At 34.5% G+C, this 16423-nt stretch overlaps 1 protein-coding gene across 1 annotated transcript in view; it reads left to right on the top strand.

Moving 5' to 3' along the window:
- Positions 1–16423, top strand: part of ADAM10 (ADAM metallopeptidase domain 10) — a 128312-nt gene that overhangs the window by 91198 nt on the left and 20691 nt on the right. The window contains exons 9-10 of the mRNA XM_038580540.1: positions 7284–7447; positions 13342–13525. Coding sequence (XP_038436468.1) covers positions 7284–7447; positions 13342–13525 — 348 coding nt within the window. The remainder of the gene's footprint in view (positions 1–7283; positions 7448–13341; positions 13526–16423) is intronic.

Genomic DNA, 16423 nt, shown 5'->3' with positions numbered 1-16423 from the left:
CCTATTCTTTAATTAGCTTATTGTTTGATTTGTGTTGTGTATTTTAACATCTTAAGTGGTACTGTATTTTAGCTCTTATAGTTCTTGCTTATTTTTTAAGCCAGTGATGAATATTCCTTTTACAATTTTCAAAGCTTCTTTTATTATTCTTCCACATTTTCATGATGTCATTAATGTGCAAGATTTTGTCATGAACTGTATACATTATAGTATAATATTTTTGGAGATTTATGTTTGTCTCTTATGTTCATCTGTCCTGGTTTTGATACTTGCATTGTTAGCAGATTGTATAATCAGTCTTTCCTATGGTAATTTCACATGTTTTATAACTTTTATATTCTGAAATTTCTTTTTCCCTTCTTGTGCAAGTTGGATGATTCAGGATGCCTGGGTGGCTCAGCGGTTGAGCCTCTGCCGTGGGCTCAGGGCATGATCCCTGTCTGGGGATTGAATCCCACATCAGGTTCCCTGCAGGAAGCCTGCTTCTCTCTCTGTGTCTCGGCCTCTCTCTCTGTGTGTCTCTCATGAATAAATAAATAAAATCTAGAAGAAAAAAAAAGGAAAGATAAAACATTAAAAAAATAAGTTGGATGATTTATTACAAAGTTTATTATTCTACTTATTCAGTAGTAAGTAATGTGAAAATTCAAGGATTCACTTGGGTTTTTTTTTGTAATGTACCGTTAATAATAGTAATTTGCTATGTTATTATCAATTACTATTGATATAGTAAGTTACCACTAATATATTCTCAAAGTATGCTCCTTAGACTAGCTGCATCAGCCTCACCTGGGAACTTGTTAGAAATATAAATTCATTGGCTCCACCCAGGTCTACTGAATCAGAAACTAAGTGTGGAGCCCAGCAATCTTTGTTTGAAAGTCTTCAGTGATTCTGATTTGCATTCAAGTTTGAGAACTACCATATTCATATTTTTTTCTCTAAGGAAACTTACTCATGGCTCCTGGGCAAGTAATTGGATGGTTTTAAACCAGAAACCATTTTATGTTCTCAGTTCCAGACTTTTATTCATTAAGATCTAATGCTCTTGAAATCTTCATATAGTTTCATGTCTATAGATACAAAAGTAGACTGTATTTTTAGGATAATTTTAGATTCACAGAAGAATTGAGCAAATAGTATAAAGAGTTCCTATATACTGCTCCCACCCCCATACATATTAACAGCTTACATTAGTACGGTGCATTTGTTATAGTTAACAAACATGTTTCATTATTGTTAACTGAAGTCCATAGTTGATTCATGTATTTTAGTTTTTAATCTAAGGTCTCTTTTTTTGTTCTAGGATCTTATAGATCCTATTACATTTAGTTGTCATTTTGTTTTTTTTAGTCTTTTCTTGGCTATTATAGTTTCTTGGACTTTTTTTTTTTTTTTTTTTTTGATGACTGACAGTTTTAAGGAGTACTGGTCAGGTATCTTGTAGGATGCCCTTCTGTTACAGTCTGATGTTTTTCTGATGATTAAACTAGGGTAATGGGTTTAAAGGACAATTAGTTTTTATATCTAGTTATTTTGATATTTGGACCACCATTTATGATACTGCTCATTTTATTGAACAGCAGTGGGCAAAAGTTTGGATTGAAAGTGGGACACAGAAGTTGTATTTTTGTCATAGGTTCTTCATCAGATGCCCTTTTCCTTTAATCTGTGTTAAACCCCCAGCTCCAGTTCTTAGAAGCTTTTTTCCAAGAGCAGTTGGGAAGGGGCTAGGGAGGGACAGAAGAATGGGGACCAGAGTAGAAAAGAGAAGGGATCTTTGTCTTTTTGATTCAACGTTTTCTAGTATAAGGTGATCATTTTAACATGACATTGACAATTTTGTTCTCTTCCCTTTGTCCTTTGACTATCTGAATTGTTTTATATTTGACATTGTATTTTTTTATTTTTAGAAATTAAAAATTTTTTCCAGTTTGACAAAAAGTTTTTAAAAATTTATTTAAATTGAATTAATTAACATAATTATTACTGGTTTCAGAGGTAGTGGTCTTATGTAATACCCCAGTGCTCATTACATCACGTGCCCTCCTGTATTTTTTTTTTTTTAAGATTTTTATTTATTTGAGGGGGGAGAGAGAGTATATGAGAGAGCATGAGCAGAATGAGGGGCAGAGGGAAAGGGAGAAACCCAAAACAGGGCTCCATCCCAGGACCCTGAAATCATGACCCAAGCTGAAGGCAGATGCTTAACTGACTGAGCCACCCAGGTACCCTACATTGTATTTTTTTTTTATAAGGAAAAATATATATTTGGTTTTGTTTATTATTTCAGTACCCTTCTGAGATTTTGGTGTTAACCTCCTCCAATCTAGAAGGGAGGAAACTTGGGTTTCAAGACTTTGTGACCAACCCAGGCTCACACAGAACCCAGAGTCTGGACCTTCTGACTCAGGTTTAGCAGATTTGGTAGTTATTTTACTAAGTATTATATACTTTAATATTCTAGCTTTCTCTAAGACATTTCTGATAAGAAGTTAAAATGTTTCCTGCATCTTAGTAGTTCTGTATTACTGGAATCTTTTTTTTTTTTTTTAAAGAGCGAGGAGTTATAAAAGTACTATTTAATATTTAAACATTGTTTTGGGTAGTTGTCATGGCATAATGGGGAAGAGCACTGGTTTGGGAGCTGGGAGACTAGCTTCCTGTCTCTTCTGTCTCTATAAATATAGGTAAATCATTTTGCTTCACCGTGTTTATTTTTCACTGTAATTTCTTCTCTTGTCCTTTCTTTAAGACTGTAAAATTCTACCTGTAAATCTTAGTAATGCATATGATTATCTTATTAAAAAGTACCATTTCATAGCTGATCTGTTTTTCTTATGGTCTGTTACTGCTTCTTAATTTTTTCATTTTTATTTGGCTTAATTTTGATTTTGTTTTATTTAGCTTAGTTTAATTTAATTCTGCAGATATTTTACTAGGTGGTGGGAAGGATTTTGTTGTGATGTTAATTTTCACAGAATATTACTCAAATTATTAGCTGTAGTTTTCACTGACTCTTAAGCTGGGAAAAGCAGTGAAAGTTGAAACATTTGAATCGGAGGTTTCTTGTCTTTAAGTCTTCTTACAATACTTTTTATTCTTATTTAATATCATACTGAAGTTGGGTATTGCCTTGGGTTTCTTTAATCAGGAAAACCATACCTCCTGCCCAACTCCATTATAAGTGGAAACAATTAGTGAACGGGGCTGGCTTGGAGGCTCCCATTTAAAATTATACAGAGATTAAAGATAGTCAAAAAAAAGGGGAGTCTGGTCTTCGAAACAAAGTTAGGATATGAATTTGGAAAAACAGAAGAGACTATGTTCATTAGTCTCTTATCATTTAGTTTAGAGACTGAAACATTGATTCTGTAATGTCCTTATATTAAATAATAATCTTAATTTTAAATTACTTGTGGCACCCTTCTAATGTGCCTTTTGAGAGGGGCCAGTATTTTAAAAAAATATATTAAGGTACATTTTGTTCATATATTATCCTTCTTAATGTTATCCTAATGAACATAGTCTCATTTGGGGCAGGCTACCAAGTAAGGCTAGCTCTGGAATTCATCTCCATAGTTAATCCTAAACAATTCAATATTCCTCTGACCATTTGTGAAGAACATTTTTGAGACATTTTATTTGTTAGCAATAGTCTTTTCTGTTTTTCTTAGTTTAGAAATTTTAGTTTGATTTTACATATTAGGATTTAAACAGAACTCAATACAGGGTTCTCAAGGTAACCCACAGCCTGTCAGATTCTTAACATGTCGTTTAAAAGTCTAATTCTAAGGCTGGGATAATCACATCATTAGAATATTACAACAGGACATTTAATATTGGCGTTTTATCTAGGTCTGGATTGTTCTGTGCAGGATGTTTGACATCTCTGGTCCCTCTCTATTACTTGTGAGTAATATTCTTCAGACATGAAAGACAAAGAAATGCCCTAGGACATTTCCTAATAACTTGTCAGGGAGTGTTACTATTGTCTGTTCAAAATTACTGCTTAGATTAATATTGCATGATAAGGTTTAGGGGTTTAGGCCTGCTCACATCAAAACTGTATTTGTGGACTCTGTCACAGTATTACCTTGTAGTTTTTCTAATTTGGGGGATGGGGTAGGGGTATGTTTTAAAGTGGAGGAGTGATATTCTGTGACTTTAGCTCTCAGGATGTACTGTAGTTAAAAAAATGCTTTTACTTAAGTCATTATACTTTTTTGTCGGTTATTGAGCCATCCATCCATCAATAATAGCTTTTAATTCAGATTAATAAATTTTTACCCTTCTCATTATTCACAGTTTGTTTTGCAATGATGACTATATGCAGTAAAATTTTAAATGGTATAACATAAAGCAATTACTGAACTGAAGCTATGGTTTAGCTATAGGTATATGTCATATCACTGATAGATTTTCTGGCACATCAGAACTACTTGCAGTGTTTTGTAAAAATAAGCTGTAACTGAGCACTGGGTAATGTATGGAATTGTTGAATCACTTTATTGTACACCTGAAACTAATATAACACTGTATGTTAACTGTATTGGAATTAAAACAAAAAACAGTGCACTACTGCCAAAAAAATATTAAATCATAACTTCTAAAATTAAATATAGTATTTTATGTCTTCTGTATAATTGGTTATTTTAACATATGTTATTAGTTTGTAACAAATATTAGAGTTTTCTTTAAGTGATAGTTAAAACCAAAAGCATTTTTTACTAACATGTTAAATAAGATGTGAATTATAAGGAGTATATTTCAGTAGAGTACATACAGATTTATGTCTGATTTTCCTTTAAGCTAGATAGACCTTAAAAATACAGAAAAATATATAATCAAAGTTTTTAATACATGCTATTTATTTTTTCTTTTTTTAACTGATAAAGATTTACAGTGTGGAGCCTTCTATGCTTAACTCAAGTTTCACAGTACTGCATTGGACCAATTTGCATATGACAAATCTTCACTAAGGCAGGATATTGATTTATTATTTGTTTAAAACTATAATATGTAGACCATAATTATTACATTCAGAATGCTTATTCATATCTTTTCTAGTTTCTAGAAATAGTGATACAGTTCTTAGGACTCCTCTCCAAAAGTAGAAGTAGCATAAGAAAATATATTAATTATTCATGAATCATTTGCTGTTTTTTTTTCCTGTTCCGTTTTCTTTTAGAAAAGGTAGTAATTTCTGAATATAATAAAGGTTCTCCATCTTTTTCTGGTTAAAATCTGCATATGGCTCAGTTTTTCAGTTTACTGCAGAGCTTGTTATTTTAGCTTCCAAATTCATAATGGTAATTCAAATTTCTGTTAAATTTACTTTAACAGGGCAGCAATTGTAGTGTCATGCCATTCTTGCAAATCTGTTTTGAAATTGCCTTCTATTATATGCTTTATCTGGGATTATAAACATTGGATTTTTTTAATGGTTTAATAATTTGGTTGTAACTTTGCATTATAGAAAGCTAACTTGAAATAATTTGATCATTTATTAGACTGTCCTAACATTTGAGTGTATTTTATTTTTTTATTCTTTTATATTTTAAGATTTTATTTACTTATTCATGAGAGGCACAGAGAGAGGCCGAGAGAGAGAGGTAGAGACAGGAGAAGCAGGCTTCATGCAAGGAGCCCCATATGGGACTCGATCCCTGGACTCTCGGATCACACCCTGAGCCGAAGGCAAACGCTCAACTGCTGAGCCACCCAGGTGTCCCTTGATTGTATTTTAATAAAAAAATAAGAGAGAAACCTTTTATATGTGAATGTAAACTAAAGAATTCTCACTAAAAGTCTTTAACAGAGTTATTAAAAGAACTATGTTCTTCTCAATACAGTGTACGTATAGACATAGATTGGCCAGCCAGTTTCTGATTTTCCCAGTGTTCTTTTTGAATTCCTTATATTAACTGCCTTTAGATGTATTAGTATTTTCATTTTGGTATTGGGCTTTAAAGTTCCTATTATTGAACAGGTGAACTACAAAGTGATTTAATAAGGTGTTTTTTTTTTTTTTAATTTGAAGGTATTCTCAAGACACATTGGAAAATTGTAATTCAGTCTTTTGAACTTATTTTGAAAAAGATTACAAACCTACTGAAAAGTTGCAGGAATAGTACAGTGAAATCCTGATAGATTAATCAGTCAACATTTTTCCACATTTGCTTTCTTCCCCTTCTATCCCACCCTCTATCCTTCGTTCTCTCTCACTCCTCTTTTTTTGTCCAGTGGACATACTTCTTTTCTTTTCTTTTCCTCCCAGCTTTATTGAGGTATAACTGACAAATAAAATTGTGAGAAATTTCAAGTATACAACATAATGATTTGAAGTTCACCTACATTGTGAAAGGATTCCCCCACTAACACATACATCACCTTACATATTTATTTGTTTTTGGTGAGATTTTTTTTCAGTTCTACTCTCTATGCAAATTTCATTTGTATAATACAATGTTACTAACTATAGTCATTATGTTATACATTAGATACTTAGACCTTACTCATTTTATAACTGGAAATTCATACCCTTTTACAAATCTTACCCTATCCCTCCCACTTTCTCATCAGCCCCTGGAAACTGTAATTCTTTTCTTTAAAAAAAAAAAAAATTGTATATTGCCTGTCAAGATAGTGAATCACATACTCCTGAGCATTACTACTATTATTTGTACAAGTGACTTCCTCAGAATCTACTCAAGAATATTTTGTTCCACTTTCATTTAAATTAAGCTGGCTTTTTTGTTTGTTTGTTTAAAGATTTTATTTATTCATGAAAGACACAGAGACATAGGTAGAGGGAGAGGCTGGCTCTGTGCAAGGAGCCCGATGTGGGACTCGAACCAGGATCCTGGGATCACGCCCTGAACCGAAGGCAGATGCTCAACTACTGAGCCACCCAGGTGTCCCTAAGTTGTTTTTTTTTTTTAAATGAGAAGGTATAGGTTTTGACAGTATAAATATGGATGTATTCAAATTTAGCAGAAACTTAAATATTTATATTGATAAATTAATGAGAGAAAAAATTGGGGAATATTTCAATCATGAAGAACATTTTCTGAAGAGCCTTATATTAAGTCCTGGGAGTTTCTTTATGTGTACCATTAAAACTTCTATTTGAAATGTCTTCCTAACCTTGGACTAAAGAAACTTTTGAGTATTTGATATATGTAGGATATATAAAATATTTTAATTTAATATAGCATATATTAGAAAATTATTTTGGGAGTAAATAGATGCTAATTTAGCCATCTTTTATTTTGAATTAGGAAGCTCTGGAGGAATATGTGAAAAAAGTAAGCTATATTCAGATGGTAAGAAGAAGTCCTTAAACACTGGAATTATTACTGTTCAGAATTATGGATCTCATGTACCTCCCAAAGTCTCTCACATTACTTTTGCTCATGAAGTTGGACATAACTTTGGATCTCCAGTAAGTATTGCCTAATTATTAGATTTTTAAAAGTTATTAACTTTTATATTGAGTGATTTGTTTGTTTACATTGAAAACAAATACATATGGATGCTTAGTTGTTTTTTTTTTTTTCATTGAAATGTAGTTGACTGGCTAGTTTTTTTTTATATTAGAACACAGTAATGTACTTGACACTACTGAAAAGGAGGAAGATAGAATATTTGTGAGTTAAATGAAAAGAGTAAGCACAACAGTGCAGGATTCTATGAAGGCAAGGAATTTTGTCTGTTTAATCCCTTCTCTGCCTGCTAGTCCTAGAACAGTGCCTAGTACATGAGTCATTCAAATATCTGTTGAATGAGGATCACTTTTCATTGTCATTTTGCACAAATGTGAGCTGGGCCAGGGCAGGGGTGGGGGGAAGCAGAGGGAGCTGGAGAGAGAATCTTAAGCAGGCTCCACCCCCAGCATGAAGCCCCTGGTGGGGCTCTGTCTCAGGTCCCTGATGCTGTATTAGAAGGGAATTTACTCATCTTCACATACTTCAGTATACATCCCTAAAAAACTAGACCTTTTCTTAAATAACTATAAATGTGATTATGATACTTGACAAAATTAACAATTCTTTGGTGTCATTTAATACTTGGTCCATCATATTTTCAAGTGACCTAAGGATTAATGCACACAGAAATAGAAACTACTGAAGGATAGACTCTGTGATTCTGGTAGGGCTTATTAAAAAACAAACTTGGGAAAATATTTGACAACTATACGTAATTCGTTTTACCTGTACCATATCACTTGTAAAAAATGGAAATTTTTGTGAGTTTAGAAAAAGATTATATAGTTGGAGCTTAAAATCCTCAAATGTACTTCTCTGATTTTCTCCCAGTTTTTAAAATGGAAGTGCCATCTCACTAATTTGCATCTTCTTATAAGTCCCTATCAGAAATTGCTAGATAATTTTTTTTAAGATTTTATTTATTTGAGAGAGAGAGCGCACAAGCAGCAGGGAGGGGCAGAGGGAGAGGGAGAAGCTGAGGAGGGAGCCTGATTTGGAACTCTATGCTAGGACCCTGGGATCATGACCTGAGCTGAAGGCAGATGCTTAACCAACTGAGCCACCTAGGCACTCAGAAATGGATAGATTATTATCAGTACTCTTGAATAAACCGTTCATTCATTTATTTATTTTTAAAGATTTTATCTAATTATTAACAAGAGGCACAGAGAGAAAGAGAGAGATATTGAGAGAGGCGCAGAGATACAGCTAGAGGGAGAAGCAGTCTCCCTGCAAGGAGCCCAATGCGGGACTTGATCCCAGATCCTGGGATCATGCCTTAAGCCAAAGGCAGATGCTCAACCGCTGTGCCACCCAGGCATCTCTTGGATAAACTATTTAAATAGTTTAATCTCTCTACCTCTTGAGTACTTTTGTGATCTTTTCATTTGTTTTGTACTTGAGCTTGATGTATTTTTTTTCTCACTAGAGGTTTAATATATACTTTGCAACAAATATATATTATGTGATCAGTTCCTTTTTTTTTTTTTTTTTTTTTTTTAACTTGAGTGTGTGAGCCTGAGTAACAGGAGGGGGGGGAAGCAGACTCCCCACTGAGTGGGAAGACTGGCGCTGTCTGGGCCTGGCGCTGTCTGGGCTTGATCCCAGGATCCCAGGATCCCAGGATCCCAGGATCATGACCTGAGCTGAAGACAGACACTTAACCTACTAAGCCACCCAGGCACCCACGTGGTGTGATCTGTTCTTTAAAAGAGTAACTGAAATTGTAGAGATGAGCAGAGAACTATTACTTATGGTCAGTTTGGTTTTTTTCCAACGGCAAGTGAATGTTTTTTCTCTCCAGTCCCCTTGATTCCAACACTTATTAGGGGAGTTGTAGTACCCTTCAGTTACTTCTCTATCCTTTAGGCTAGGGCCTCCCAAATTTTAATGTGCATACAAATTGCCAAGGATCTTAAAATACAGATTCCATTGAGGGGATGGCAAGTTCCTGCATTTATTATTTTAAGTAGGCTGCAGTGTGGGGCTTGAACTCTCAACCCTGAGATTAAGACCTGAGCTGAGATCAAGAGTTGGATGCTTAACTGACTGAGCCACCCAGGTGCCCCAGTTTCTGCATTTCTAAAACACTCCTAGGTGGTGCTGTAGCTGCCCCTGGTCTGCAGACCGCCCTTAGAGTAGGGAATCTAATCTGTTCTCTCTTCATTTCCTGTCTAATCTCTTCCCTACCCAGTTGCTAGAAATATTTTTTAATATATATTTATATAAAGATTTATTTATTTATTAATGATCGACAGAGAGAGAGAGAGAGAGAGAGAGAGAGGCAGAGACACAGGAGGAGGGAGAAGCAGGCTCCATGCCGGGAGCCCGACATGGGACTCGATCCCGGGACTCCAGGATCGTGCCCTAGGCCAAAGGCAGGCTCTAAACTGCTGAGCCACCCAGGGATCCCCTTTTTTAATATATTAATTTTGTATTACAGCTTTTTGTTTAATGGACAAGTTGGTTCACATTCTTTGCCTACCCTGCTTCTTTTCCTCATACTGACTACTTTTAATGACTGTACTATGCTCAATCATACCTCATTCTTCTATGCATATTGTTTACACTACCATATATCCATAGTAGTGCTTAGTAAGTATTTATAAATAATTTAATAGTAATAGCAGCCAGAACTATAAATTCCTGAGCCTGTCTCCCTTGACATCTTTATCTGAAATCTGTCTTTATCTCTCCTGTTGTATATCTGTACTGTGTCAGGGTTACTTTCTCTCTGAGTGGTTCACACTATCTCTTATATTTTATTTTTCCTCCCTCAAATTTTTATTGCACTTCTGTTGTAAGCTTTGTCTTGGGAAGTTGTAATCATAAATGAGACAAGTTTCTATCTCTCAGCATGAAAGTTACAATATGTTTGCTCTTACCAAATTAATCTTTGCCTAGGTTATAGTTCTGATTGTTTTGATCATGTCACTTCAGTTTACAATCTTGCTTCCTGTACCTGCTGATAATCGCTGATATAGTTTCCTTATCTTAGCATTTAGAGTTTTCCATCATTTGGGTTCAAGTATATTTCCAGTGTTAACGGCCCTCTTCTGTCAAATTAAGTAATTTATAGTCCTTTAAAATTCTTTCTGCCAGGAAGCCCGATTCCTTCCCATCTCTGCCTACTGAAATCTTGATCCATCTTGTTATATAATGTAAATTGTTAGAGTACTTTTGTCAGTCATTTGTCACTATGTATAAAGACTCTTAAAGTATTTGACCTTTTAACTCAGAAACTCTACCTCTGGGAATCCAACTAAGAAAAATGCAGAATCTGTCAAAGATTTATTTGTATTAAAAATGTATCCATTGCAGGTTTATTTATTAATAACAAAAAGTTTTAAGCAGCGCAAATGGCCTCACTGTAGGAAAGTATCCTGGAATGCTCTGCAGTCATTTAAAAATCAGTGCTTGCCTTATACTGTTAAGCTGAAAGAAACCATGTATATAACTGTATAAGTGGTATAGTTCAAATTTCATATTAAAATATGATATGACTAGGTACAAGTCAAGAAGTAGACCAAAATATTAATAGTAATTATTCATGGTTGATTATGATTGAAATGTTTAATGTTTTTTATTTTCTAAATTTTCTAAGAGTATATATTATTTTTATAGTCAGAGAAAAGTCTTTCTGTTGTTTTGTCAAACTTACAGTTTCTTTATGAAACTATTTGACTTCTCAGCGCTTTTTGGGGTGCAGTCAAGATGGCCTTTGATTTCTGTTTTATATTTTGCTTACTGATGTGCTTGTTTATCCCCTGTTCTGAGAAGAAGTACAGATAGCTGGCATGCTTGTTCCTTCTTCCATGCCCATTAATGATGATCCATTACAATATCCTCTGGGCTAATAAAGTAGTAACTGATTAGTGATACCTGTTTGTTTATGTATGTATATAATCAAGCAAGCAGACCAGCTCTTTGCCTCATGACCCTGAGGTCAAAAGTTGCATATTCACCAACTGAGCTGGCCAGGCACCCTCATTAGTGATACCTGTAATGGATTTATCGGGCAGAGAGCCAGTGATATCAAAATATGCGTTCTCTTTTAAATAGAATATAGGCTTTTGAGGGCTAGAGATAGTACTTAAATTCATATTTATATTTTTAGTTCCTTGTATAATACTGGACACAATATTTTTGAATTAAAAATACTCTGTGGGGCAGCCCGGGTGGTTCAGCGGTTTAGCGTTGCCTTCAGCCCAGGTCGTGATCCTGGAGTCCCAGAATTGTGTCCCACATCTGGCTCCCTGCAGGGAGCCTGCTTCTCCCTCTGCCTGTGTCTCTACCACTCTCTCTCTCTCTCTCTCTCTCTCTCTCTCTCTCTCTGTGTCTCTCATGAATAAATAAATAAAATCTTTAAAAAATAAAAATATTCTGTGATAATATCAAGAGGTATACAGTATTGGGATGTTTTGTTTCTTTTTCTAAAGTTCTAATGCTGAGAATAACTCTAGTGTCCTATGTTATCATAAACCAAATTGAATTCTGTAGAATGAAAACATAAAGCAAGGCAATATTGGAGAATAGTAAAGAGTTGTTAAATGCTAAATCTAGGTTCAGGAGAACAGCAAGAGGTACCAGAAGAATAAATGTGATTGTAGAGGTCCTATTTTTAATAGTTGCTTCAGGGAGCGCCTGGTTGGTTCAGTTGGAAGAGTATGAAACTCTTCATGAGTTCTAACCCCATGTTGGGTGTAGAGATTACTTTAAAAAAAAAAAGAATAGAATCTTAAAAAAAAAATAGTTGCTTCTAATTTGAAGGATTTTGATGGGCTCTGAGAAGAAACATGATACCATACCCTCAGGCATTCTTTCTTTCTGGAGGGTAGAATTATTACATATTCAAATCACAGTTTAATTAAATAGGATTGCTACTCTAGGACCCAAGTATTTTCCCCTTTCTGACATTGTTCTGAATTGTTCTGAATTGTTGTTTGAGGAGCATTGTGAAGTTGGTTGGTTGTTTTCTTAAATGCGTATCTCCTGGGGAGGAGGGAAGGCAAGGTTGCTTCTGTGGTCTGGTAGTAGTCTGTTAGTTGATCACAGGGCTGGTCATGGAAGTATATTGACTTTGTTGTGGGATCCAGTCCCTTGTTGGGCTCTGTGCTTAGTGTGGAGTCGGCTTTAGGTTCCCTCCTTCCCTCTCTCCTTCTTCTTTCCCCCAACTCCCCTCTCCTTTTTTTTTTAAAGATTTTATTTATTTATTCACGACAGACACACACACAGAGAGGCAGAGACACAGGCAGAGGGAGAAGCAGGCTCCATGCAGGGAGCCCAATGTGGGACCCGATCACACCCTAGGCTGAAGGCGACGCTAAACCGCTGGGCCACCAGAGCTGCCCTCTCTCTCTCTCCTTTATTAATACGTATATACATACATAATCAATCTTCCAAAAAATACCTTTTACTTATCTTTCTTATGCACAAGTTAATAAGTCAGCTCTCTTAGATGACTATCTTGTATGTACTTAGCCTTGTGCCATTCTCTTTTGTTTCCTGTCTTTCCCCTCTTGTCTTCTCTGAACTAGTCATAGTAATGGTGTCCCTGGAGAGCTTATTTTTGATGGACTTTATGGTGGTTTGTCCTCCATTCTACTCCCTATTTACAGAGCTGTTAATTGTTGTGGCTAGACCTTCACTCATTTTTCCTTCCCTGCTAAGACAGTGACCCCTAAAGAGCGGCAAATTGTTTTCCTTCTCACAGTCTAAAGCAATTGTAGGATCTTTTTAGAGGAGTCTACAAGCTTCTGTTGTTCTTTTTGTGAGAAAATTACATTTAATCAGATGACCTGAAAATCTTATTTTACTTCCTGTTTATGAAACTCTATATTCTGTTTGGCAGCATGATTCTGGAACAGAGTGCACTCCAGGAGAATCTAAGAATTTAGGACAAAAAGAAAATGGCAATTACATCATGTATGCAAGAGCAACATCCGGGGACAAACTTAACAACAATAAATTCTCACTCTGTAGTATTAGAAATATAAGCCAAGTTCTTGAGAAGAAGAGAAACAACTGTTTTGTTGGTACGTATGTTTTCCCAACATATATTTTCAAACATTCAGAAAACTTGACACACTCATGCATCTACCACCTATATTTCATAACTATTAAAAGTTTGCTGTATTTACTTTATCAGTTATTTATAATTTATCCATCCCTCAATCCCTTTTTTTGTTGTTGTTGTTGCAATTTAAAGTGGATTGTAGACATCAGTATGCTTCACCCTTAAACACTTCAGCCTATATAATTAACTAAAGTCCAATATTGTTTTTGGTTCTTTTTTTTTTTTTTTAACATAAGTAAAATGTTGCACAGTAAGTCAGTCTACCAATGAACTTTGACAAATGCATTTACCTGTGTATCCTATGCACCTTTCAAGATACAGAATATTTCTGACACCCCAGAAAGTTGTTTCATTTCCCTTCCCAGTCAATTTCTGCCCCCAACAGATACTCAGAGGCAATTCTGAGAATTGCCATTATTCTGATATATTTCACTGTAGAGCAGTTTTGCTTGTTTTACTTCATATAAGTATTTATTTCATATGGTTTATATCTTTTGTGGAAGGCTGCTTTCACTCAGCGTGTTTTGAGATTCATCATTAATGTTCTATTTTATTGCTGAGTAGTGAATATTGCATTGTATGAATATATCACACTTTGCTCATCCACTCTCCTATTGATGAACACCTGGGCTCTTCAGGTTAGGGCTAATATGAATAAAGCTGCTGTGAAATTGTTTTTTGCCTTATGGTAAAGAAAAAGATACAAAATATGTATAATAGAAATAAAAATAAATAAAAATATACAAAATTTGTATCTAAACTAACTTTAAGTTACAATTCAGTGGCATTAAGTACATTCACAGTGATAAATACAGTCATTACCACCACCCATTTCCAAACTTTTTCATCTCTCCAGATAGAAGTTCTGTAATCATTAGGCAGTAACTCCTGTTACCCTCTCTTCCTACTTGGTAACCTCTAATCTATTTTTTCTTATGAATTTGCCTGTTCTAGGTATCTCATAGAGATGGGATCATATAATATTTGGCCTTCTGTGTGTGGCTTATTTCACTTAGCGTAAAACTTGCAAGAATCATTCAAATTGTAGCAGGTATCAGAATGCCATTCTTATTATGGCTGAATAATATTCCATAGTATGGATACTACCCCATTTTGTTTATCTGTTCATCTATTATGTGTCTCTTGTGGCATTTAATATGTTCTAATATTCTACCCTGTATTATGTTTGTTTGGATCTCTGTCCTGTTTCACCAAAATAAGTTTGAGGGCAAAACACCTCCCTCTCTCCTGGTATCCCCTCACCTGCCCTACTAAAGCATTCTTTATTTCTAAAATATTGTCACTCTAAAATGTAGTCATAGAATATGTAACCTTTGAGTTCGCTTTTTTCATTCAGAATTCCCTGAAGATTCATTCAAATTGTTGCCTATATCGGGAGTTTGTTTTTATTGCTGAGTAGTATTCCATGGTGTGTATGTACCACAGTTTGTTTACAGTTGTAGCATAGGCTTCAAACTGAGAACTCAGTACATACAGCAGAACACATCTCAAACACATGAACCCAACACAAGGTGTATTTGAATCCAAACTATTCCAGAAAGACTAGCTTTATATTTAGAAAGTTTATGCACCTGTTAAAGGCTATCTGGGCCGTTTTCAGTTTCTGGCTATTATGAATAAATAAAGCAGCTGTAAACATTTGTATACAGCTTTTTTATGTGAACATAAGTTTTCATTTCTCTAGGATAAATGCCCTGGAATCCAGTTGATCATAAAGTAATTGTTTGCTCTTATTTATACAAAACTGTCAAAGTGTTTTCTGGGGTGGCTATATTATTTTAGATTCCTATCAGCAGTGTGTAAGTGCTCTCATTTCTCTGCATCCTTGCCAGCTTTTGGCATTTTTATTGTTTTTGTTTGATCTATTCTGATAGGTATATAGTAATATTTTGTGGTTGTGGTTGTAGTTTGTATTTTTCTGATGACTAAAGATGTTCATCTTTTCATGTGCTTATTTACCATCTGTATATTTTTGGTGAAATGTCCATGTTTCTTGGCTGTTTCTTACTGGATTTTGTTTTATTTCTGTTGAGTTTTGAAAATTCGTTATATAGTCTACATACTATTCATTTGTCAGATATTGATCTGCACATATTTTCTCCCAGTCTGTAGCTTGCTGTTTTATTCTCTTCACAGAACCTTTCTCAGGGTAAAAATTAAATTTTGACCAGGCCCAAATTTCAATTTTTACTCATATTGACTGGCTTTTTCCTTTAAGGCCTTCTATTTATTTCAAAAGGGCAGATTTAAATTATATTGATGCTATCATTTTTTCTTATTGTTGTTATATCACTGTTTTCTAAAACATATTAATGTAGAAGTGCTATATAGATCTTAACTTGTAAACTGGGTTTTCACAACAAGGTTTCTGATTGAAGTTGTCTTTAAAAAAAAAAATGAACATATTGTTTTATAGGTATTACGGTAAGGAGATTTATTTCTTAAATTATAATGAGATGTATCAAATACATTTTTGCATTTAAACAGCACCTTTTCTACATGTTCTAGCTTATTTAAAGCAATATTTCTATATGAGATAAAAACCAGTGTGTAGTAAATATTGCCTCAGAGATTTTCTGACTTTATTCTAAAGTCTAGTAATAATCATTTCAGAATTCATAGGATGTATAATTTGGGAGAAAAATGATAAAGTCATTATTACTTAGTGTATATGTCCATGTGCATGCTTCTAGTTTTAGAGAACAGAAGAGGTGGTATAAAATGAAAGAGATGGCTAGAACTTGAGTTAGCTTTAAGATTTCCTTTAATATTTGATATGGTTAACGGTAAGAATGAACTTTCTAAATATAAAGCTAGTCTTTCTACAATAGGTTGC

The sequence above is a fragment of the Canis lupus genome, chromosome 30 (assembly GCF_011100685.1).
Source record: "Canis lupus familiaris isolate Mischka breed German Shepherd chromosome 30, alternate assembly UU_Cfam_GSD_1.0, whole genome shotgun sequence".
NCBI lineage: Eukaryota > Metazoa > Chordata > Mammalia > Carnivora > Canidae > Canis > Canis lupus.
This window is presented reverse-complemented; position numbering and strand designations above follow the sequence as displayed.